A 26904-nucleotide genomic window follows, 5' to 3' on the forward strand; every position below is an offset into this window, starting at 1 on the left:
CTGGGACAGTCCACAAGCCACAGAAATAATCTTAGACAACAGTATACATCTTGGTTAAATCAGAGGCCAGCCATAACTGGACCTAGGTGTTCAAGAATAAGGAGAAGTACCAGGAAAGACCCGGTAATAGCAAGAAGAAATAAAAGGGGGCACGGAAAAGTAGTGATAGGAACAGAGCGAGGGGGGGGCGGTGGGAGGCTAGGGGGGAGAGGTGTTGGAGGCGTACTGCAACACATTGGTATCATATGCACATAAGTATATGTAACAGAGGGACCTTGGGGTCACATTGACGATCAAGAACCGAGGTTACAGATAGACCCACCCCTGCTACTAGGGTCTGTGGAGGCATCATTGAACAGAAATAACAAAGGGGTGATCGATCAGTACAGCAAATTTAAGTATTGGGGGGTGAGTTTGAAAGTGATCCATTGGGACCAGGTGGTTTCAAAGAGAGTCTTGCAGTCTTGTCGGGAGAGTGTGAGCTCTTCCAAGCTAATTCTTTTTAATTTGCAGATGAATGAAACCGAGGAGATGCAAAAGTAACAATGTTGTGCAATTTATATTTTTCTTTCTCACATTGAATCAGTACTTTTATAAATCCTGTGTCCGATGGTTCATTTGTTTTCACAGCAGCAGCTTCTACAGCGGGGCAGAAGGTCAGGGCATAATACCTACACCCTGTGCACTTCAGTAGTATTGGAGACACTGCACCTCCAAAACCCCAGGCATTTCGCAGTCACTGGCCTTGTCTTTTATTCCATTCACCTTTCTTTTGCCTATCACTGTGCAGTGTATCCTCACTAACCAGCTGAAGGGGGCAGGAACAAAGCGTGTAACCAAAAAGCCGCTTGTTGCTTGTACCCCAGGTTTTGGAGGTGCAGTGGTGCTCCACAGTGGACCAGATGCAGCATGAAGCCTTCTGTTATAAAACATTCATAAACAAATATCCCAACAGGTAGACTTTTTAGATTTTTGAGCAAGAAAAGAAAATCCCTTTCAGATCAGCTTTATACATTGCACAAGCTATATGCTAATCTTTACCTGCCCCTGACCTGTAGCTAGCTAAATGTTTCATTGCACTTACTCAGATCTTTCATTGTTGGTGTCCAGTGAAAAATTCTTCCTTAAAGGACCACTAAAGTGAATTATATTGTATTCTACCGGTAGTAGCTGTCTGTTGTTAATATCAGTCATGATAACATAATAGCATAGCAATAGATGACATAAGATGTAATTCTCCATATCTACAGGAAGGCCAAGCTGTCCAGCAATGACAGTCAATGGGGGCTGAGCAAACCATAAAACACTGCCAGGGCTTTTACAGGGGCCAGCATATGGTTTAAAGTTGACAGCCCCCCATATAATCAATGGGTTAGTTACGTTAGTAAATGCCCAAAATACCTAAATATGTGGTCACGCCAGGTCCCAAGTCTTCTATAGAGGGCTCTTTTTAAGGATGTCCACATCACTGCCTGGGTAATGTGGACACTTCCTATTGGCTGTCCAGAGGCAGGGTCCTCTCAGCATGCAAAATACTACAGTGGGATGATGGCCTCTTGAAAAGGCAACTGGTCGGAATGGTGACAGACTGCATTTCTGGATCCACCAGTCATCACTCCTAAAAGCAGTACAGATGAGGGATGCAGACGATGGAGTTTTGCGTCTATGAATATTTGCATAACTCCTCCCAAGAGCCAGCCCACTGCTTGCATCTGGGTGGAGGATTCTTGAAAGGAGTAGTGAGACCGTGTGCGGTGATTATTATTATTATTCTACATCATTTATATAGCGCCAACAGTTTGCGCAGTGCTTTACGATATAAGGAAGACATTACAATCACAATACAATTCAAGACAAGACGGTAAGGAGGGCCCTGCCCGTGAGAGCTTACAATCTGATCTAATCTTTTCAGAATTCTATGTACAGCACCCTGTCAGCCCCTCCCACCTGATACCCAGATGATGATGGTACGGAGTCTAAAATAAAATATGGGATACACTGGTTTTATTTGAAGAACCAGGGAAGGCAACAAAAAAGCAGATCAAGCAGGATTTTTTGAAGAAACGGCAAGCACGAACAAGGGGGAGGGGGGAGGAGGGCGGCGGGCTCTGTTTGTAAAACCAAAGTAAAATCTATATTTCTTTTATTATTATTATTATCATCATCCTATAGCTGCAGACTAAAGTGGCATAGTCATTTTTAATCATGAAACATTATATAATGGATTGTGTTGCAACTGTATTATCTAGTTTTAGGGCAACTGTGATTCCATTTTCAAAAATTTCAGAGAAATAGAAAGGAAAACAAAAATTACAGCTCGTAGATGCAGCAATAGATCAGATGGTGTCCGCCGTGTCGGCCCAGCTACGAGTGTTTAATGTTTATTTACAGAAACATAATAGAAGATGGATGCGTTCAGTCTGCACCTGCCACAATGTGATTTGGTGCCCATTACCGCGATGGACAGTGCGCCTTAACAATATAAAAATGAGTAGTTCCTGAGTATTACTTACCCTGTATAATGATTACCGTCGTACACAGCGACTCGCAGGAACAGATGGCAGTCGCTGTTCTGTCCCCATTTCAAGCCCTGCTGTTCTGTTTATTCACAGCTCAAGTGTTGATATAAGAAAACCTTTTCATGCCTGATGGCGTAATGCTGCGGAGTGGATTTGTGTGCCTGGGGCAACTGATCAAATGCACACGGGGCTCTTAGAGAATTGGCGGTAGCATTCCAATAACCGGAAGGCAACAAAGAAAATTGACTTTTTTATAGCAGACCTAAACACAAAATGTAGGGGAGCTTTAATTTGAAATCTTCTACGCTTGATAATGGAAAGTGTTGCTGTTTTAGCCCGGAATCCTACGTCTGTCATGTGACCAATTGTTAGGATCCAGAGCGCCTCTAGGTGGCGCAGGAGCTGAGACCTGCAGCTCCAGTGCTCACCTGCGGGTGTTTCCCAGCTGCCAGTACTTAGCCATCACCTGGTGCTTCCTGGGAGGATATTTAAACCCTCCCTGCAGTCAGGATGATGGCTCAGTATCGTTTCCTGAAACTTGAACCCTGAGTCCCCAGTTCCGGAGAATCCTGCTTTCCGTCCAGAGTCCTGTTACCAGTCCTGTACCCTGTTTGTGTCCCGGGCCCGGTTACCCATTTGCAGGCCTAGATACCTCTTGTTGCCATTACCTGCCTTTCCTCTTGTTGCCATTACCTGCTTGTCCTCTTGTTGCCATTACCTGCCTTTCCTCCTGTTGCCTTTACCTGCTAGTAGTCTGGTTGATGTTACTTATTTATGTTTGCTTTTGGGTGTTGTTTAGTTTGCTGTTGATTAAACTGTATATAAAACATTCTGCCCTGTCTGGTGTATATAAAACATTCTGCCCTGTCCGGTGTGGTCATAAGTGTTTGGTCTGGCTGTGTGGGTACCTGTGCCGGTATCCCTGACACCAATGCTAAGGTATTGCTAATGCATGCTCTTCCAAAATTGCTTGGGGGAATTAACTTTCAGGCAGGTGTGACCGGTCATCATCTCTGGCTTAGCGGTGATCCACCTCTTCGGCAGATGCCGCTTGACCAATGCCGAGAGCCAGCGTTTCCTCTAATTGAGCAACATGTACAGTCATCACATGCCATCACATTCATGTGCCAAGCTTGCAGGGTTTGAAATTAATGATGACTATATTGCTAAGGATTGGTTTTTATAAACAAAAAATACTGCATTTTGGTGCTGCTGGTCTGCTTGCATCCACTTCCTGTCTTATGCATTCCTGTGATGGCTACATGGTATTCTCAGTGCTGGTTATGATGATAATGGTGGACCATGTCTGTGTTGAAAGCGCTGCAGTTGTTTTATTTACAAAGGCAATTGTTTGAGATAGAGATTTAATATTTAGTGTGGGGAGCCCCAGAGGTACACATGCGTCTTCAACACAGTCCGATATAAACGGTTTTTATTTCATCCAGCGGTAACAACAAACAGCTTTCTTCAGCAAAACAGTAAAGTAAAAGGCTTTCCTCAGCAAAGATAAAGTCCTTCAATAAGACTGCACTGCGTAGTGCGTTTAGGTGATCTCACCAAGATAGAGTCCACTTGCTTCTGAGCAGCCACACAGACCTTTCTGTCTGTCTCTCAGCTTCCCCACTCCTCTCTCACCTGTGTTACCTTTTAACAGGAAGGGCTGTAGGGGAAGTACCTGCCCTCCCAAGTTAACCCCTTCTTTGCTCTCAGCCCTGCTGACTCTCCACATTAGTTTTTGTATTTTTGCCACATTGAGGGCCTAGTGGCACCATATCCAGTGCGATTCAAGCCCGGAACGCACTGGTTCGCATAGATTAAGCATGCTAGCGTTCAGGGGTGGAAGGGGGTGTGTCAGTGCTATTCATGTCAATGGCACCACAGACACGCCCCCCCCGCCCACAGTGCGATCGCCTGCACCGGAACGCGAGGTACAGGAACTGCACTGAGCAGGTTCCAGCGGGGCAGTAACAAGAAGCTGCAAAGCTGCAGTACTGAGTTATTGTGGCAGGTCTGTGCGAATCACAGAAGAACCTGAACAGAATTGTAAACCTTTTAGCAAGTCAAAAAATTAACGCATTTGTATTTACAATGTGTTTTGACTGCTTGGTTGAAGTTCAGTTTTATGGACCTCCGTGCTCTCATTTAAGGATAATACTGGAAATAAATCCTGAACAAAACAAGTACAAATCTTTCCAAGTAAATATAAGAAAAAAAAGTTTCTCAGTAAAAACAGTGCCGGAAGATCCGCAGATTGTTCTTTGAAGCTTGTTTTATAGTCTCTCCCATTTGTTCTGAATATATATCAAAAATTCATTAAAAACTCCATGTCAGGGGGATGTTATAGATTTGCATCAGGCGTAATACTCTCTGAAAGCGCACCACCACCTTCTGCTAATTCATTAAACCTGACTTGTTTCCCCGTATCGTTTATTTACAGGCGAGATCGGAGACTAATCTCAGCAGCACCCAGTGTGAAAAAATGTTCGAGAGCTTTTAATCTGACAATATTGTAAATTCCGAGTACAAATTATGACGGGCTTTAAATAAACAGCAATATTTACGCCAATGCAGTGCTGTTGCTTCGCTTACAAATGTAGTGATATTTCCCAGAATGCACCCAGGGACAGAAGTTGTTGAGCTGGTTATGATCCGCATAAGAAAGTAAGGTGGTTTTAAATCAAAATAAAGGATCCGAAGAAAGTTTTCTATTTATTTAGCAGATAGAGTGCCTTAAAAAAAAAGTACCTAATGCTCAATTGAACCTTCAGTCTAAAACATTCTAGGTGCATCATAACAAAAGCTGTGCAAAGTCTTACAGCCTGTTTTCTTCAGAAGGCAGCCACAGCCTGGGTAGAAAAGCCTGTCCATTGCCAAGATGGTAGGGGGACACTTGCTCTCTGTGGAGAAGCAGTGGTCTCTCTTCAGAGCTTTGACACACCCCTCTACTGTGTCAGAACTAGAACTCTCCAATTTGCAAAGAGCATGGGCTTTGTATAGTTCCAGCACAGCAGGTGGTATGTCAGCCCTATGCAGAGAGACTACTGGTTCCACACAGAGAGCAAGGGTCCTTCTATAAAGCATGCTGGCAGTGGACAGGCGTTTCTACTCTGTTTTCTAAAGAAAATGAACTGTAAGACTTTGCAGACTTTTTGTTTTGATATACCTGGAACTGAAAGTTCCATTGGGATTTAGACGGGACCATCCGTCCGAAATAAAAGTTTAAGGTTGGCTGTGCTTCTTCCATGCAGGGCAGATCAGGTGCACTTTAATGCTGACTCCCGCAGCAGTTTTTAACTACCAATTTTGCGCTGTCTCTCCATTCAGCTACTGGGAGCAATTAAAGGAAACCCTGTGTAAGGGCCAAGTCATGACATAAAGCTTACACATGGGGGGCCGCCCCCATATGACAAGGTAGGGTGTCTGAGCAGCCAATCGCTGGAGCAGTCACATGGGAGGAAGACGGGTAAGTCACATGCTGCCTATACAGGGAAGTACCAGGTATTTCTCTTTCAGTCATCAACGTGAGCAAGGGCCAATATTAAGTTGAACCTGTCTGATTCCTGCACTGGCAAAGCACAGGTTTACTTTGCGCGGTGTTAAACCCCCTTCCCATCCAGGCCATTTTTCAGTATTCAGCGCTGCGGTACTTTGACTGACATTTAATCCGTCATGCAGCGCTGTACTGAAATGAATTTTATACCCTTTTTTGGGGACAGATAGAGCTTTCTTTTGGTGGTATTTATTCACCACTGGGGTTTTTATTTTTTTACTATATTAAGGAAAAATTACTGAAATTTTAAAAAAAGACAGTTTCCCCTATATTAAATGATAAAACATTTATTATTACCCAATTTTTTGGTAAAATATAAAAGACGGGGTCACGTCGGGTAAAAAGACACCAAACATGTCAAGCCTTAAAATTGCGTGCGCGCGCGAAACCTCAAAAAACGATAATACCCAAAATTGGCCATAGGCGACGCTTTAAAAGCTGTTACCGCTCATCAGTTTAGTGTTATCAGTGATTGATGGCCCTAAAATGATTGCTCTCACTGCGACGTTCGCGGCAATATGTAACGTGTGTAGCGCAATTGTCGTTTTCGCGCGCTGGTGCACCGGACGCGTATTTACGTTTTATATGTGCGTAAACGTGGGGGATTTAAACATTTTGGTGGGTTTTTTTCCCCTTTTTTTTATATGTGACTTATTTTTTTTTATTTATATTTATTTTTTTGCAAGCAACGGGCGGACGGCAAGAGGTTAAAGAGGTATATTCATGAAAAATAAAAAAAATTAAATAATACAAATTCAAAAGCTTCAACAAAGTACTCAAATTAACAGGCAGCGCTCCGTCCATGACAGGTTACACAGTGAGGAGATTTTCCCTGCTGTGTAACCTGCTAGAAGCCAATCTGAATGGAGAAAAAGTCAAGTCTGAAGCTGACAGCTTTTTCCTCTATAATACTAGGTGAGGCACTGCCTCCCCTGACCGCACGTCCCTGGATGGAACGTATGAAGTTATAGAACTTCTGATAATTCAACATAGAAATACAGGTGAAACTCGAATAATTAGAATATCGTGCAAAAGTAATTGCAGTAAGTGCTGCAAAAGGGGCCCAAACCAAGTACTGAGTACATATGCATGCTTGTACTTTTCAGAGGTGCAATATTGTTCTATGTACAATCCTTGTTTTATTGATTGCATGTAATAATCTACTCTTTTGAGGTTGTGGATTTGGGGTTCTTGGGGTTTTCATGAGAGCACATTCACATCAGTCCCAGCCCTCAAGGAGCTTACAGCCTAAGGTCCTTATCTCACATGCATACATATGAGGGCCAATTGACCTGCCAGCATGTGTTTTGAGTGTTGGAAGAAACCGGAGTACTCGGAGAAAACCCACACCAGCACAGGGAGAACATGCAAACTCCTTGCAGATAGTGACCTGGCCGGGTCTAACCACTACACCACTGTAACAGCAAGCAAGTAAAACTGTAAAAACGAGGTCTAAAATTGCTTCTATGTTAAAATGGTAACACCATTCTAGAAGTCGAATTGCCATTGCGTGTCCCTTTAAGAATGTTGAAATAATTTTTGCCTCGCAAAACTAACTTTCCAATGACATTTTATAAAAATCCTCATGTAATAAAAAAAAAAGCGACAAAACGCAAAGGCGTTTTTAAATGATTTAAAAATCAATTTTACGTTAATTTTTTCTCTTTAATTAATATCGTTCTTTATGTCTTTCTGTGTCTGCAGCAGTTAATGTGATTGTATATGCAAAACGGGAAAGTTAATAATTCATGCAATCATTTTTGCAAACACGTTAATTACACGACACGTTACTCCATCAGCGTCGGCGTCGTAGCCATAATTGGGTGTAAGATTACATTCAGTCATTGTAATCTGCACCTTTCTACCCCGCCTCTCAATGACTCCTGTACAATGTTATTACAATGGTATTTCGGAGAATAGGAAAATAATGCTTGCGCCAAGCTTGCAAATTAATACGACGATCAGCAAACCAGGTGACTTATTGGGTGCTCGCGGCGGCGGCCTCTGGAAAAACGCTCTTTTCAGCACCGGTAGACACAAAATTGCACTTTGGGTAAAACGGCCAATGTGTCAGTTTGTGATTTGCGGAGTCTCTTGTCCGGAGAAGCTTCTGCACGGGAGGGCGACGCTTGGGAGATTGAAATTTATGCGGAGAATATATTGCTGCTTTGTGCTACTTGACCGTGAAAGTTACCGATTACTCCTCCAGGCCTTTAACACCATTTTTAGATACCGTGCAGTTTCCTTGCAGGTTTTTTTTTCTGCAGTTAAGCTGAGCTGTAAGCCATAATCATCACAATTATGACAAATCACGGCTTGAATTATCTTGCTTTGCATGTAATGAATCTATCTCATATATTAGTTTCACCTTTTTAAGTTGCTTTAGTGAAATAAATGAACTTTTGCACGATATTCTAATTATTCGAGTTTCACCTGTAATGAAGGTTCCAAGTACTTAGATGTGGTGGCTTTGTTGTTTTCTTATTTTATGGCTTTTCCTCCCTTATTTTTACCTGTATCTTTGGAGGATCGGCACTGTCACCCTAGGACAGGAACTGTTATAAGACGACAGAGCACCTTCCGACCTCCTCAGCTCTGTAACCTATTTACATAGTATTTGAGGTTGAATAAAGACACAGGTCCATCAAGTTCAACCTATTGAGGCTTGAATTATCTTGCTTTGCATGTAATGAATCTATCTCATATATTAGTTTCACCTTTTTAAGTTGCTTTAGTGAAATAAATGAACTTTTGCACGATATTCTAATTATTCGAGTTTCACCTGTAATGAAGGTTCCAAGTACTTAGATGTGGTGGCTTTGTTGTTTTCTTATTTTATGGCTTTTCCTCCCTTATTTTTACCTGTATCTTTGGAGGATCGGCACTGTCACCCTAGGACAGGAACTGTTATAAGACGACAGAGCACCTTCCGACCTCCTCAGCTCTGTAACCTATTTACATAGTATTTGAGGTTGAATAAAGACACAGGTCCATCAAGTTCAACCTATTGCGTGTATGCATGTGATTCTGCATGTGCATGCGTGTGTACAAGTCTGCAAACTCCAGATGAGGCCGAACTAGTGATCTATAAAGTGGCAGGATGGAGGTGTTTTGTAGTTCACAAGTGAACTGGGCAGGGATGATAACATTGCTTCAGGCAGGATAAACAGGTATGTAGGTATGTAAAACGGATGTAATAAATCAATGGTATATTTTAACAGACCAAAAGGGAGCAAATAAGAGTTTACTTTTGGTTTATACACACTTGAGCTCTTTTTCTAAGTACTTTATAAAAGAAGAATATGAGCTAAGAGCTTTATGCTGTATGCATTATACATGTCACTTGGTACCCTTGTCTGATTTTGTGTTTAACTTTCTGTTGCAGGAAGAATGAAAGGACCATAAAACATAATGAGATCCGGAAGAAATATGGTATGTTTTTATTTTGGTTTATTTTTTTATGTATTTGGCAATTTGAGTCCAAAGAGCGCTGACAATTAAAGCTGATCTCCCCGCCATCCTTGATCCCTTTTAAATAATTGCTGGGTTAAAAAAAAAAGTTGGAGGTTTCACAATGCTGCGTTGGTAATTACTCTTTAAGAAAAACGTTTATGCCTGAAATGCATAAGAACTGTATCCTGTGACTTGTAATAAGAGTAAGGTTTTCAACTGTCTGGTTGTGTGGTGATTCCTTAATATTCCTGGTGGATGTAGGTGAGAGCTGAGGTCCACCTGGCTTGTTTGATATTTACTAGTGATGCACCAATACCAGTTTTTCAGTATCGAGTATGAGTACCGATCTTTATTTATGGGTCCTCGCCGATAACGGTACTTTTGCCAGCACTGAACTGGCTTCCCGGCCAATCAGGAAGTCACGTGGCGTGTTTTGCCTGAAGAAGAGACCAGACAGTCTCGAAACATCGCTTAAGTTATGTGACAATTTGATGGTCAATAAAGAAGATTGACTACAAACGTTTCTGGATGGGGGAGTGACTTTCTACCAGTTACATTACCCACAGATCACTTTCTTGATTGCCTGGGATGCCGGCTCCATGCAGTTTGGCCGGCTCGATGCTGATTGGCCAATCAGCATTGAGCCAGCCAAACAGCATCAAGTCATTACCCGCCACCCGGCTTCCCGATTGGTTGGGAAGTCGGCTCCATGTTCCCTTGCGGTATTGCCGGCCAGAGGAAATCTCCCTCTGACCAGAGGTTCCAGTATCGGAGCATTTGGGCGAGTCTGAGTACTCACCCAAATACTCGATATCGACGCCGATGCTAATATCGGTATTGGTGCATCCCTAATATTTACCCCTTCTTCTTACTGTCTGATCTGCCCAAGACTGGAGCATTATATGCCCACCCCTCCCCCCATTGACTCTTAAAGTATGGCGCATGAGTCCACACTGGACGTAAAAAATTATTTCCAGGTAGCATGTGCCAAATTGGAGACAAATCCTTGATTCTCTATGACCAGGTCCGGCATAGGCATAATATTTTACAAAATGCCAGTACTACTGCAGGACTTAGACACTTCTCCAACCCTGAGCAGGTCAAGATGGGTTGGTCTGCTTCTGAGGTCGGTACGTATAGTGAGAAAATTGATAAGGAGCACACTTTTTGTGAAACTTCATCTAGCCTTTAAAGGAGACCTTTGGGGTGCCCTTTATCTTTTTGAATTGGAAACAAAACAAAATGATGCCACAGTCTAAAGAAGAAACTCTGTTCCGCTGACCCTTAGCCTCGTTAGTGGAAGAAAGGAAAAATATACGGGTAATTAGAAATGTGCTGTATGAAGGGCACTCCGATCCTGTACAGTGTACCCTGTGCTTTCTGTGCCGAGGTTATTTGTTTGCTTATGAGATGATTATCTCCTCAGACTGATGACCTGTTCTGCCAGCACTCTGGGACATGAAAGGAAAATGTAAAACATCTGCTAAGCAATCAGAACTAGCCATGTTTATCAGGGTAAAAACTGTGACCTCAGCAGATTTCGGTTTCTATTTCCCAACATTTAACTGAACACTGTCCTGACTATGTGCGGTCTATATTCGTATATCATCTCTTCTGGGTTCAGGAGCTGGACTTTAAAGAATAAGAGCACTGTTAAAATATCTTGGCTGCTTTATTACATCCCAGGAAAATGTAAAACATTAGCAAATATAATCTTGAGAGCTCAACTAGAAACCCCAATATTGCTCCAGCTGAAATTTCCTGTATAATGCCTGAGAAGATATAGGAAAGAGCCCCTTTTCCCCAGCATTCCTCTAGATGTGCAAGCTTGTAGCCCTAATATCATGGGGAAGGAGCAAGCACACAGGTGGGGTGCTGGGGATGCTTTCTCTTAGTGAGTGGCAGGTTGTCTGCCTTTCTTCATCTCCCCTCATGAATTATTTTTTCAGTTGTCCGATTTTTGCTGGAGACAGCAGTGGCTGGTAGCTGGACTAAAGAAGTGATGACTCTAGAACCGTAAGCTGCTGACCCTGTATCAACCAGGCATGAGGAACACCAAAACAGTTTTCATTTTTTTTAAACAAAGTAGCATTTGAAGAGGAAATTCGGTGGAAAAGGGGAATCCGTCCGCATTTCATTACTGCCTATGTCCCCATATGGAAAAATCCCACCTGGGACAGAAATAAGGAGGAAATGTCAAATTTTAGTTGTCCCAGGAACAGGAGTAGAGGGGAGAACTTTCAATTGGGAAAACTTTCAATTGGAACAATAACAGCTGTCAAACATGGGATTTCTCACTTTTGGAAGGTTTCCTCTTGCCTTCCTTTGGTTCGGGATGGTGAGGGAAATCTACCCGGTGTGGACCTCCAGCAATAGTAATTTAACAGACCATTCTCCCCTTTCTATCCAAAATTGATATTAAAAAATCCACTGGAGCTGCACTTTAATCCTTTTGTGACCAGAGGCAATTGAATTTGGCAGTGTCTGCATGCATCAGTTAACTTGTCAATAATGCAGGATAATTTGCATATCTAAATCATTTTGTATACTTTTAGAAGCTTTTATTTGGTACAATGTTTTAATAAAAAGCCTGCTCTGTTTTATAATGGGTTGAAAATGTAATTAATATGCAGTGTAACATTTTTTGTTTTATCTTCTGTATTCTAATCATTTATGTAATATTGTATTTGTATCTGACAATTACAGCATTAACCAGATGAATACTACCACCTTCGGACTGCAGTGCTATCTGTAGGCTGAAGGCTTTTTTTGCCAGTTAAGCCTCCAGGCTGCATATGATCACTGTTATAGCTGACAAAGTGATCACATTTCGGGAACAACTCTGATTCGGTCCTGATCATCATTGGGAAGCAAACAGTCAGTGAAAAACAGGATTGAGAGCCGGTAGCTGCACAAAGTGTCGGCTTGCGGCTTTCAAAGAGTGATGTTTGCTAACGTATCCCCATCACAGGGCATCATGCTGGGGAATATGAATATAGAGATTAGGGTGGGAAGAGTTAAAAGGTGTACATTAGTCAAATTTAGCATGCAATACATACAGGCGTCGTAGCCTGCTAGTCAAGGGCTATTCAGTGTTCAAGTAGTAAGAGGTGGTCATTCTTGTAATTAATGTAACCAGTTTTTTAGTGAGGATATAAAAAATAGGTAGAATCTTGATTGGTTTCTGTTGTCACCCATTTACACCTTTTCCATGCGGCATAGAATAAGGCAGTGATATCACTATTACTTTGTGAGCTGATTGGATATTTATTGTTCACACCCATTAAATGACATCCATTTGATATGACAGCAGGCCAACTTTAAATCACGTCTTGCATAATGCTTTGGTCAAACTAGGCACAAGGACATGATTGAAACCTTCTTCAGTAGGGTCCATCACAGCAATGTGTTGAGCTCCCGTAATGATGCTTGAAAATTGTTCAGCACAGTAATACAGTAAGCCCAGGCCGGTGCTCTGTCGAGGTGGCCAACTCGTTGAGATCTCCAACTCGTGACGTCACGTTCGTTGTAGATTTTGACGAGATGGCGCTCCTGCGCCAGCCATCACAATTTTGCAATCCTCATTGAGTTCTCCAGTTGCCATAGGTGCGCCTGTGCATCTTCCAATTTGTCATCGAGTTCTCCAACTCCCGTCGGTGCTTGTGGCATCGGGTGCCCGAGCAAGCGCACTGCCACAGATTGTATAGCTTGATACTTCACTTGGGTGGCTGCGCAGGCGCACTGACGGGAGTTGGAGGTCTCGACGAGTTGGAGAATTCGATAGAACACCGACATAATGAGGTCCCTCAGGGGGTGTGTTCATGATGGCTTTTGGAGGAAGTGCATTTAATAACAATGACCACCATTGTACATTGAAGTAGAGCACCATCTGGCAGAGGAGCTGACCTTCTACCGGGGCAGCACCAGATTGGGTTTTGCAGCAGCTTTGTAATTTTTTTACACATGCTGGTCTGCATATTTTTTATTTGTATTTAGAAAACTGGAGTTCTGCATTCATTTTTCAGTTCCCACATGTCACAAAAGCTATTCATGCCAAAAATTTCTGTGCCAAAATTCCTAGCAGCCAAAGCTCCCTCACCGAAAGCAACCACTCCACTTTCCAGAAGCTCTAAAACCAACTCGCTGTCTTTAGAAACATGAAGTTCTCGGCAGACCTCTTCTTAAAAAAATGTAATCCAAATATTTAAAACCCTGCAAGTGATCCGTATGCAAGTCTAATCCTTACAGCATTTATTAAACTGTCAGCCGCCAAGCGTCGTGTCTCCTTAATACCGCCGGGGTAATCTGAATGGCGCGTTTGGAACGGTTTGTTACAGTCTGGAGAATTAGCCTTTCGCCTAGTCCGCACAACCTTTGAAGTTTGTGGCTATATTTTTTCTTTTTGTCTTTTCTCCACCTTCCCGTTCCCTCTGCTTCGAGATGACAAACAGCGCAGCAAAAATAACTGCTTTGTAAAATGAATAATTTGCTTTCTGAGGACAGGGAAGCGTAAAGATACAACATTGCTCTTCTGGGGCTTTTTTTCCTGAGACATGTCCAACTTAATTCTGTCTTAATAAAGATGAGTGACAGAATGAGATGAAATTTATTAGCTCATGCTGTGAAGATTAAACCACAAAATGCCAGCTCAGACCTGTCTACTGGGAATAAGCTAATGTTTTTTTCCCCCTCCTTCGACCCAGCTTTCTTTGTGTAAATTAGATGGTAATTATACATTGAGATTGGCTGCCATGGAGGGGTAATGCGGCACAGTCCAAGACTTTGCGGGGAGGGTGCTGTATCTTCTTAAAGGGACCATCTCAAATCTCTCAAGCTTATTGTGTGTAGCATGGAGTATATCTGGACCATTTTCAGCAAATTCAGGCCGTGTGCCTATCCATTCTGCTGCAATTATCCATAAGGTCCACAGTGATCATTACTTCACCCAGTTACTTCATGTCCTTTTATAGCCTTAATCACTAGGCTACAACCTTAAATGATTGTAGAAAGGCTGAATTGGGAACAATTAAATAAAAAATCAGAGGAAGAGAGCTTAAAGTAGTATTAAGGTCTGGGCATTGTTTATCTTGATGCATTCTCTGCATTAGGGTAAAAACTGCCCAGAACCTTTTTCTCCCCCCACCTGTCAGCAACGCTCATCCCCGCCGCCGGTCCCGCAGTGATGCTCCGGTCCCCGCCCTTCTTGTTTGCAGTGGGAGGATACTGATGGCAGAGGAGCCATAGGCTTCTTCTGCCATCCATCAAAGTGTTGGTCAGAGAGAAGGGGCGTGTCCTGCCACAGGGCTGTGTGTGTCTATGGACGCACACAGCAACTGCAGGCACGGGTGCCTCCATTAGAACGATGGAGGCACCCTCTGCAGAGGGCGGGGGGAAGAGCGCTGCGGGGATCCACTAGAAAACGAGGAATTTAGAACTTTTAATGAAAAAGAGAAACATCCTCCGGCAAAGGTGGGTGTCCTAATAGCAATTTTTTTTTAAAGGTTTAATATTGCTTTAAGGAGCAACTCCACTTTTGTTGTTAAAAAAAACAATCACCCCCTCTGGGTGATCGATGTACATTGCAAGGATTTTAACAAACTTTGTTGAGATCTCTACCTATTCTAATGAAAATTCTGTTTGTTCCAGCATGTCTTTTCCAAACTGATTCCTGAACGGGAATGTGTGTGTGTTCATTATAACCAGTTGGCGGACTTTTAGTGTTTTAATGAGGAAAGCTGCAGCGGCATCCCTTTAGAAGTTTTTCACCCTTCAAGAGTATCTTACTATTGTCACCAAAAATTGGAATTGGCAGGGAAGGTTAGCAATGGTTGCTTCCATGCCTACCAAAAGTTTCCTTTAATGGTAGAGATGGCACTCATCTAAAGTTCATGTGCGTGTAAAGGCCGGAGTCCTAATACTTTTGGCAATATAGTGTATTTTCTCTCTGGGCTCCTATATGCTCCGCTGGTAGCTTTAAAGTGGCCTCCATCACGATAGAACACCACAAATTGTGTATTTAGCCCATCGCTACCTTAATTGACTTGTGTGTGAGCATGGCAGTGGTAGGCACAACACATTGTAAACTCCATTGAAGCAGGGACAGATGTGAAGGATACTGTGTAACACGCCGCAGAATAAGTTGGCACTATACAATGAAATGAAATAAACGGCTAAATGGGAAAAAACAGTCCTCCCATGTTCTGAGATAAGACCGTTTACCCGGCTCCGAATATATATCAAGGTTCTCATTTCTCATAGTGCAGCCGATCAGCAAATTTTACCTTGACCCGCAAGAAATATTAACGATTACTCAATATAAAGATTGCCACATGGTTAGTGACTGTGGCCGCTCCTGGAAACAAGAGAGCAAAGCAATTTCAAAATGTCAGGTATAGGTTCACGCATGGCTGCTGTATCAGAGAGCGATCTTTAAACAAGGAGGCTCAGGCTGTACAAATAACTGCAAAGGTCTGCCAGCGCCTTCTCATAAATCCTGGAATCAGAGCAAACACGGAGACATTGAAATGATCTTGATCGCACCTGTTTCTGAGCTCCCCCGTTTCATTATTGGGCTATATAAAGCCAGTCCCGCAGCCTTTATCCTCGGTCCACAGTGACTTACAAATTAAAATTTTTTTAAAATCTGAGGGTCAGATGGATAAAGCAGAATAAAGCCAGGGCAAGATGTTCTGTTACAAGAATGATGGACATCCTGTTAAAATTGCACCCCTCCGTGAAATCAGATTTGTGTTTCTCCGTTCCCCAGACCCATTTATTGGATATTTCAACTTTCATTGTCTGGCAGCAGATTGAAGCACCCACTGCCGCACCTATCAGAGTGCACATGTATAATATTTACACCCGTGTTCCCAGCCCCTCCCACCTACTGTAAGTATTATTTATTACAGGTATTTATACTCACCGGCCACTTTATTAGGTACACCAGTTCAATTGCTTGGTAACGCAAATTGCTAATCAGTCAATCACATGGCAGCAACTCAATGCATTTAGGCATCTAGACGTGGTGAAGACGACTTGCTGAAGTTCAAACCGAGCATCAGAATGGGGAAGAAAGGGGATTGAAGTGACTTTGAACATGGCCTGGTTGTTGATGCCAGACAGGCTGTGCTGAGTATTTCTTAAACTGCTGATCTACTGGGATTTTCATACACCGCCATCTCTCGGATTTACAGAGAATGGTCTGTAAAAGAGAAAATATCCAGTGAGCGGCAGTTGTGTGGACCAAAATGCCTTGTTGATGTCAGAGGTCAGCGGTGAATGGGCAGACTGGTTCGAGATGATAGAAAGGCAACAGTAACTGAAATAACCGTTACATCCGAGGTATGCAGAATACCATCTCTGAACACACAACACGTCGAGCTTTGGAGCACAACACCGGGTGCCACTCCTGGCAGCTAAGAACAGGAAACGGAGGCTACAATTTGCACAGGCTCACCAAAATTGGACAATATTGTAAAAGATTGGAAAAACGTTGCCTGTTCTGATGAGTCTCGATTTTCAGCTTCCACATTCAGATGGTTGAGTCAGAATTTGGCGTAAACAACATGAAAGCATGGATCCATCCTGCCTTGTATCAACGGTTCAGACTGGTGGTGTCATGGTGTGGGGAATATTTTCTTGGCACACTTGGATGAGCGAAGTTCCAAATTTGCGATTCTGTGTAACATTACCAAAATCTGGACATTTTGGTGCAATTCGCCCTTTTGTCACATTACATTAGAGTCATCTGGGAAGGAAAAGCAATGGTTGTAATAGACTTTGGCTTCATAGGGTTTTGTAAGCTCTTTTTTTTATTTTTCTAAATATTGTATTAAATTTTTTTTATATTCCTTTATGTGTTTCTACAAAGAAACACAGTAGCAACTGTCACTGACATGGCTGCATCAACAGGTTCTGCGCCTAGTTATCAGCAGTCTGCATGGCGCAGTTTGATGTTAATCTGCCGACAGAGCGGCAAGCTTAGTACAAGTGATCTTGGCAGCATCACCAGGATCACTAAAACACTGGCTTCCCCGCTGTACATTTAGCCTTGTTTCCCTGAAGCAGGGCTAAATGTAGAAAAAAACTATGTCCCAGGTGTCTGGCAATAGGAATTTGACACCCCTGCCTAGGCTCGCGTGCCACTAGAGGGGCCTCTGCGGCACACATGCCATAGGTTCGCTACCACTGACCTAAGCAATATCCTGAAAGTTTTCCCTTTTTGTCTTAAATTCCTCATTGAAAAATAGCAGAGAACTTCCTGGTATGTGAGGATGTCAGGCACACCTATACCTATATCCTCAGTGCTGCAGCGTGAGATCTCAGGCTCTGCTGCCTTTGACTGCTAGTCTCAGTAGATTCGGAGTGAGATTTGGTGATGTCTATACTGAGCTGCTTACTGTTCTCCTTGCTGGAGGCTCTGGCATGAGGAAGCAAAGCCCTGCCTCTACTAAGATGGCCGCCTCCACACAAGAGACGCCATGCAGAACAAGGCATGGTAAGTCAGCAATGGGGAAGAGATCAACTGCATGGAAACCAGATGCAATACACGTGGTTTGTTCTTTGAAAGCTGTACCCAAAAAAAAGTAAGGCAAAAAGGGGCACAATTCAGTTTACCTTTTAATCTGGATTCATGTAAATCAGTGAAGCCAGATGTCACAGAGCTCTTCACATGTGCAATGGATGGACCTGCTTTCTGACGTGCCAACACTTTGCTTGTATTGCCACATTCAAACTTTCTTGGTGATTGATACATTTATTGGTTTTGATTCATTAATATTCTTCTGGTGGAAAAAAGGGGTTCCCAGCAGTGGCGTAACAAGTGGGGTGCACCCCGCACCCGGGTGACACCAATGGAGGGGTGAAACCAAAATGATTGACAGTCATTTTGGTGTCACCCCTTTCTGAAAAGTCGGCACTCGGTCAAGGACCAAGAGCCCGACAGTTGTTCGACAGAAGAGGGGACCAGGCGGCAACCTTATCCCGCCGAGTGACGTCCCCTCCTCTCTCTGCCGGCGTCCATCACCAAGATGGCCGCCGGCAGGTAACAGCGGTACAGCACGTGACGTCGACGTCTCCCCGCCTCGGGACGCCTATGGTTCCCAGATCACCAAACTGACAAAGAGTAGAAGGGTTGACTGATGCCCTGCAGCAGGGGTAGGTAACCTCGGCTCTCCAGCTGCTGTGGAAATACAAGTCCCATGAGGCAATGCAAGACTCTTGACAGTCACAGACGTGACTCCTAGATGCAGATACATGATTGGACTTGTAGGGACTTGTAGACGGGACATGTATTGCCATCCACATTCAAAATTCCAAAGGAGGACTCAATTTTGATTGGACAGCAGGAGAAATGTCTTGGTTTTGATTTATTAATATTCTTCTGTCCTTCTGTATGTGAGAGACAACAAAGGGCTTACAGTGGGCGTGTTTGGGAATACCTCTTCTGGATTACAAACAGATAAGAAAAAAGAGGTTCTCAGATCACCAAACTGACAAAGAGTAGAAGGGGTGACTGATGCCCTGCAGCAGGGGTAGGTAACCTCGGCTCGCCAGCTGCTGTGGAAATACAAGTCCCATGAGGCATTGCAAGACTCTTGACAGTCACAGACATGACATGCAGATGCATGATGGGACTTGTGTGCTTGCCCTACAGCTGTGGTGGATGAAAAACTGGAGGTTTCAGCAGGGAGTCCCTGTATGCATGTTGAGGCCTAATGTTAAGTTATGACTGGAGAACACCTTTAATGTGCATGGTTTGATTTACAAAGTAGGTTATTGCGGCTTTACAAATTCTTGTCTCTAATTTCTGTACAAATGCTGCATAATTTCCCTCCGCTACGCTGACACTGTTATAATGAAAATGCAAAAGGGGACATTTTTTAATGAGAGACTTGAATAGCAAACAGCTGAGCTGATTCCTCTCCAGCTTTGGAGTAACTTGTAAACAGAAAATCTTCAAAGTGATTTGTTTTCCCCACTGTGATCGCTGGCATAGAGGTAACACGCAAGAAGGAACGGATGACACTCTGCAATGTGAGCAAATTGCTGTTCATTCATTTCATTTAAAGGGAATGCACTTCAAGGACTTGAACTGAAACTGAATGACACTCCTTTTTTTTTTAAGTGAAAAGACTTGCATATTGAAAAGAAGAAAAAAACAGCTTTTGCTGCAATATTCACCTGAAATCCAAAGCTGTAGTGATATATTTCTGCCACTAGATGTCGCCTGTCTTCTAGGTCAGGCCTTCTCAAACTTTCTCCACTCGTGACCCCTTTTTGGGCGAGGACATTTTTAAGGGACCCCAGCGTCGGACGGTGTCTCTCCCCTTTTTCCCCCAGCGTCGGTCAGTGTCTACCCCCTCCCCTAGTGTCAGTCGGTGTCTCTCTCCTGCCACCCCCCCCTTAACATCGGTCAGTGTCTCTCTCCTCTCCCCCCGGACGGTCAGAGTCTCTCTCCTCTTCCCCCCCTCTACCTCCAGCAGCTGTGCTCCACTGCTGCTGTGTTAAAGAAAGCTCCGTCAATGTTAAAAAAACAAAAACCTTCCTGTGCGCACATGCTCTGGAAGGTACCAAGTGAATGGGGGAAGGGGGGGGCGCGACCTTAAAAACTACACTACACTGCACATTAAACGAAAACAAAAAAATCTTGTTTCGAGCCCAGGCCTCCCCGGCCGTACCCCCTTGATGGCGGTCCTGGCCGGGGATTCAGATCGTGACCCCTCCTGTTCACTTGTGGGACCCCATATGGGGTCGCGACCCACACTTTAAGAAGCACTGTTCTAGGTTATGATGGCCAGTGTCCTTTGTCCACATTTATGAATGGTTTACTTTATAACTGGAATAAAGGGCACTTCATTAAAGGAGAATTATGAGGTGAGTGCTTTTCACTCCTCATAATTCTCATAATTATCCTCGTAATCTGAGCCGACCTGTGACAATGAAACTGTCACAGGTCGGCTCAGTAGATCGGGAAGTGAGCGAACACATACAGAGTTTAAATTGCAGCCATTTGCCGCTCGCGCACGCCCGGCGGCACGCGCAAGGGGGTGTGTCTGAGCGGACGTCTAAAGACGCCCGCTCAGATCTAGCGAGCTCCTGGCCGGCCGTTTTTTTACTACGGCCGGCCCGTAGGCAGTTAAAGTCCAGAATGTGCAAAAATGAACCCTTGCATTGGGGCTACTTCTTCACTGCAAGGGTTTAGCTGCTCATTTTGGTCTAGGGACCATGACACCATCATGTCTAATTCACTTACACTATATTGCAAAAAGTATTGGGACGCCGGCCTTTACACGCATAAGAAATTTAATGGCATCCCAGTCTTAGCCCGCAGGGTTCAATATAGAGTTGGCCCGCCCTTTACTGCTATAACAGCTTTAACTCTTCTGGGAAGGCGTCCACAAGGTTTAGGAGTGTGTCTATGGGAATGTTGGACCATTTGTGAGGTCGGGTACTGATGTTGGACGAGAAGGCCGGGCTCACAGTCGCTGCTCTAATTCATACCAAAGGTGTTCTATCGGGTTGAGGCCAGTCAAGTTCCTCCACCCCAAACTCACTCCTCCATGTCTTTATGGATCTTGCTTTGTGCACTGGTGCCCAGTCATGTTGGAAGAGAAAGTGGCCATCCCCAAACTGTTCCCACAAAGTTGGGAGCATGAAATTGCCCAAAATGTCTTGGTATGCTGATGCCTTAAGAGTTCCCTTCACTGGAACTAAGGGGCCAAGCCCAACCCCTGAGAAACAACCCCACACCATAATCCCCCCTCCACCAAACTTTACACTTGGCACAATGCAGTCAGACAAGTACCGTTCTCCTGGCAACCGCCAATCCCAGACAAGTCCATCGGATTGCCAGACAGAGAAACGTGATAAGTCACTCCAGAGAACACGTCTCCACTTCCCTAGACTCCAGTGGCGGCGTGCTTTACACCACGGCATCCAGCGCTTTGCATTGCACTTGGTGATGTAAGGCTTGGATGCAGCTGCTCGGCCATGGAAACCCATTCCATGAAGCTCTCTATGCACTGTTGTTGTGCCAATCTGAAGGCCACACGAAGTTTGGAGGTCTGTAGCTATTGACTCTGCAGACAGTTGGTGACCTCTGCGCACTGTGCGCTTCAGCATGCACTGACCCCGCTCTGTCATTTTACGTGGCCGACCACTTCGTGGCTGAGTTGCTGTTGTTCCCAGTTGCTTCCACTTTGTTATAATACCACTAACAGGTGACCGCAGAATATTTAGTAGCAAGGAAATTTCACGGAACACCTGAATCCAATGATTTGGAGGGGTGTCCCAATACTTTTGGCAATATAGTGTACATTACGCTTCAGTATGCCATAGCCGGAGCAGAGGAGGGAGAGGTAAGCACTAACTGGCAGCAGGGCCGAGGATCGGCTTAGTATACTCTCTTTATCCAGGCTCCTAGACCAAACTGAGCAGTTAACCCTTCCGGTGCAGAAGTAGCCCCACTGCAAGGGTTAATTTTTGCACATCGTGGGGTTCTACTTTAGACAAATGAGCAAAGTGATGGCGTCTCCTTAATTAAAATGCTGAAACATGTTTCAGCAACTGTGAGCTTGGGAAGGAGGTGCTTGGCAGCTTAGAAGAGGAAGGGAGTATGGGGAGGACATGAGTAGTATGATGTTGGCAATGTGTTCAGCGGCAGAAGTAGTTTCTAGTTAGTAGATTTCAGTATATTGCAGTGTTGTCTTAGGATCAGTAATAGACTTGTAAGCCGTAGAATATTTCGCTGTATAATATTCTTGTCGCCTGTTCTAAGCGTCTCATGTTCAGGGGAGATTCCTGCCTTTCACTGATCCGCCCCCCCGGCCGGAGTGTAAGAGGCGTTTATAGCAGCTGATAGAATGGAAAATGCACAGAGCCGTTCACTCCAATTTCCTCCTAATCTGATTCATTATGTATGAAATGCAAACAGAGCTGGATCGCGCCGCTGAGCCGATCTCAAAAGCGGGAAGCCACAAACTCATTTCCCAGCCAATGTCCCTTAAAGTGGATATATAGTGGGGGGGGGGGGGTTCGGGGGAATATACGTTCTTCACTATGTTTAAAAAAAAAAACACACAAGTTGCATTTTCTTAAGTCCTGTATGAAATATCACATCAATATTTCCAAGTTTACCTGGCTTCCCTTAAAGGAGAACTATGAGGCGAGTGATTTCCACTCATCCTCATAGTTCGAGCTGACATGTGACAATGAAACTGTCAATTTACAGAGCACTGTAGCCCAGGCTGAAATTACACACACAACTGAATGGGTCAGAGCAGGGACTCATCCCTTCTTTCCTTCTCACTCTCTCAGCTCCGTTCCAACAGGCTGTAAGGAGTTTCAATCTGAAAGAGACAGTCTAAAGGCAAGCAGCTTCTTCTGTTTTTCTACAACATCTCCTGTGTAATGGATGCACTCTGTATTTATTAATGTTATGAACAAACAAAGTGATGTACTTAGTAAATACATACAATACGTTGGACATGACTACATAAAAACATATTTACCCAAAAGCAATAGAGGTGTTTTTTGTTTTTTTTAAAGCCTATTCACACGTGTGTATTGGGGCCCAACAAATAGATCCAGAGCCAGTCTGTGTTGAGTTCTGCTAAATGCACAGAAGGCCCAATTGTTAAAAACCATTTTGATTGTAATGGTTACAAGAAAGGATTTTAATTATAATGTTTTTAGAGCTTTACTCCAAGCCAATATCTACATACATAGAACTCCTCTCTCTCTCTCTTCCTCCCTCTTAGTCTCTCTCTCTCTTCCTCCTCCCCCTCTTTGTCTCTCTCTCTTCCTCCCCTTCCAGTCCTGAGATTTACACAAACCTGCCACACAGCTCATCCATGTGGATGACGCAACTTTCTCTCGTACAGTTCAGGCCGATTCACACCATCTGCGTTGGCGCTGCGCCGGCCGTTGTTTCCAGCGCAGCTCCAATGCAAGACAAGGCAATTTGCCTTGTCACGGATGGGCTCCATTCACACCACCGTTGTGTAAGCCAAAAAAGTAAGCAGCACACACAGCAGGATGCAATGCGTTACAACCGCCTCACACCCCGCTGTGCCCATAAAACTCAAACACATTTCAGTTGTTCTGGGATCAGCGCTTCGGCACTGTGCCGGGACACCAGACGCTATGCTATTAGCGCAGCGCATGGTGTGAATGGGCCCTTAAGAAATACACTGCTGACACTAGCCTGTAGATTTGACAAGGAAGGAGCAGCAGAGGACATGAAGAGGTCACATTTCTGCTCACTCCTGTCTCTGCTCCTGTCATCATATTCCTTCTCTGCCTATTAGCATATAGTTAACCTGATTGGCTCTCAGTCCTGCCACTTCTGTTCCAGTCTGAATGCTGTTGTACAGGGGATACCAAGCCACATTCAGTCACATTGCTTTGCTTGTATTTACAATATTAAATGATGTATTAATAAATATAACTGATAATCCGTGAATGGTTAATGCCCAGCTGCAAGGAAATTCAAACATTTCCCTTGTAGCGGGACTGCCCCTGCATTGCAAGGGTTAACTGCTCGTTATTGCCTAGGGTTCCCTGCGGTTGGTGCTCTCCTCTTGTCCCCTTTCGTTCTGGCTGTGGACTATCCCTCGACATCCTCATGTGCACTGCAGGTCTATGGAGCCTGCATTGTACTTGATGACCGCAGCGGCCCTTAGACCACTGGAGTGAAGAGGAGGAGAAGAGGCTGCGGGGACTGGTCTAGCAGCACAGTAGGAGCGGGGATCAGGTACGTAAAACTGCTTTTTCCTGTCCCCTAGGCTTAGACAAGCAGTTAACCCTTGCATTGCGGGGGCAGACCCACTACAATGGAAAACGTTTCATTTCCCGACACTTGGGCTTTAAGATTTGTATTTTGCCTCTTTTTATGAATTGCCTTTTTGTTTGCTTTCTTGCAGGTCTCCTTCATGACATGGATCATCCCTACAGCACGTTCGATGAGTAATTCATGAGGATATCTTGCTTCACTCCGTCCTGGTGCATGAAGCCGAAGATTTACACTTTATTTTATCACCTTGTTTTAGCCATTTATGTCACTGCGGATGTCATTGTTCTCTATTGTAAATGTGAATCATCTTTTATATTTTTTTATTGAATTTTGTCAACTTTTATTCTCCTCCTACAACCACTCTAACACCAACTATGGGGCAGTGGTCAATGGTCACTTTTTTTGTTGTTTTAGAATTTCTCTTTTTTGCATGTTTGTGGTTTTTGTTTTTGAAGTTCAGCAGGGCAGAGCCCTGGGGTCATGGGGGTTATACTTTTTACATTGAATATGCTTCTAGTTTTTAAAAGGTACTTTTTGTTTTGTTTTCCCTTTTTTTTTTTAATCTCTTTTTTTCCCCTGAACAATTAGTGTTTTGAGGTGTAAAGTTCCGAAACCTAGTCCTGTGACTGGCTGTATAGTGATAGTCCTGTGACCTAGTCCTGTGTGGCTTTTAGTGTTCGATCTCAAAGAACAGTTCACCCAATACTGGTATATTGACTATGCCATATTGAGAAAGGGGGGAAAAAACCTCCAGGGGAGACTGTAGAGACCACAGGGATTACAGCAGGTCTACCATTTCCAGAGCAAACCTGCAGAATCTGAACACCTTTGTGTGGAGAACCCTTTGAGGTCATCTTATCAAATATGAAATGGCTATTGCTGAGGGTCTCTGTTATTTGTCTTGTATATAAATACAAACAAATAATCTTATCTGCAAAATAATGTCAGGATCCGTCCTGGCTGCGGCGGTCTCAGTATACCGCGAGCTGTAGCTCGCGGTATACTGAGCTTTGGGTCACGGGAGGACGCTAGTTTATGTCCTCCCGTGACACTGAGGAGAGCTATGGGGAAAAACACTGATCCCATAGTTTTCCTTTAAAGTCTATTTCCACTTTTGCAGTCAAATTTGAGTCAAACACACTCCATGTGTTCGTTATGTGTTCCTATTACATAGTATTTGAGGTTGAATAAAGACACAGGTCCATCGAGTTCAACGTGTGTGTGTTCTAGTTTTTAAGAGTACCTGTACCCCTGTATGTAGCAGTCTCTGAGGAATGTATCTTAATTGATTTTTGAATGATTCAATACTCTCAGCTGATTTTACTGCTTGTGGCAGAAAGTTCCAAAATGTAACCGCTCTGACTGAAAAGAAGCCCCTACGCCCTTTGTCATTCAATCTTTTCTCCACCAATTTTAGGTGGTGGCCTCTAGTTCACACAGCGTACTGAAAAAGAACTTTAAAAAAAACAATCTTACCTTTTTAGATGTTTTGTAAAAACAGACAAGATGGCTGATTCCAGGTTTTTCTCAGCCCTTCCATAGGGGTTCTGTCTTTATAGAAAGACTTAAGACTGAAATTTGAGGATTGTGTTTACCCTATTTTTCGCTCCATAAGACGCACCTGTTTTCCCCCACAAGGAGGAGAAAAATGTGCGTGCGTCTTATGGTGCACGCGTCCATAGACTTACCTTGTGTCTCTCCTCGTCTCCCGGCCAAAAATCTGAACTGCGCATGCGCCCGCCCCAAGATGCTTTGCGCCGCCTGAGAATTTTCATATTTTCAGACGGGAGCGCACGTGGAAGACACAGTTAAGTTTTAACCTCTTTCAAAGCGTTTTTGTTTTTTACATTTTTTTTGCATATATCTACTGCTTGCTGGCGCTAGATACCGTATATACTCGAGTATAAGCCGAGTTTTTCAGCCCATTTTTTGTGCTGAAAAATGCCCCCCTCGGCTTATACTCGAGTCAGCGTCTCGAGCTGGTCAGGTTTCTTCTTACTTACCTCGCCGAGCTTCGCGTCACTGCTGCTCCGGTGGATATGCAAAAAAAAAACGGAGGCTTACTTTAAGGAGTGTTAGTTACATTGTCACTATCCACCCGAGACTAAATTGCTTTTATTTGGCTGAATATCTTTAAACCCTTTAGAGCAGGAATGTGTCACAACCCATAGAACCTTGTAATGTTGGACTTCATTAAAGGATCACTATACCAAAATAAAATCACATTACTGCACCAGAATAACACCTTCATTTTATATATATTACAATCTTCTAGATCAGTGGTTCTAAACCTTTCTAGGGCCGGGACCCCTTGGTAACATTTGCCAAGTTGTGGTGACCCCCAAAGGTAAAATTTAGGGATGACGGGCTGCTGCAGCGACATCTGGCGGCGTGGCAGGAGAACTGACACTGCTGCGCTAGGAGAGAGCTGAGGACTCTCACCTAGCACAGCGACCCACAGGTTGAGAACCACTGCTAAAGGCAAAGACAGCACCGGCTCTGCAGCTGGAACTAGAAGAATTGGATTTAAAGTGTGTGGTTATATAACGTATGAGGTACACACTCCGCAGTACTGTCACTGATAGGGA

General features: G+C 43.8%; 1 protein-coding gene across 1 annotated transcript in view; it reads left to right on the forward strand.

Annotated features, from left to right (window-relative positions):
* LOC108785694 (pituitary tumor-transforming gene 1 protein-interacting protein-like) overlaps positions 1-24533 on the forward strand; it is a 45431-nt gene extending 20898 nt beyond the window's left edge. Inside the window, exons 5-6 of the mRNA XM_018554818.1 lie at positions 9455-9501; positions 24447-24533. Coding sequence (XP_018410320.1) covers positions 9455-9501; positions 24447-24493 — 94 coding nt within the window. The 3' untranslated portion in view covers positions 24494-24533. The remainder of the gene's footprint in view (positions 1-9454; positions 9502-24446) is intronic.
* The last annotated feature ends 2371 nt before the right edge of the window (positions 24534-26904 follow it).

This window comes from Nanorana parkeri, unplaced genomic scaffold (genome assembly GCF_000935625.1).
Source record: "Nanorana parkeri isolate BGI_ZX_2015 unplaced genomic scaffold, ASM93562v1 scaffold174, whole genome shotgun sequence".
NCBI lineage: Eukaryota > Metazoa > Chordata > Amphibia > Anura > Dicroglossidae > Nanorana > Nanorana parkeri.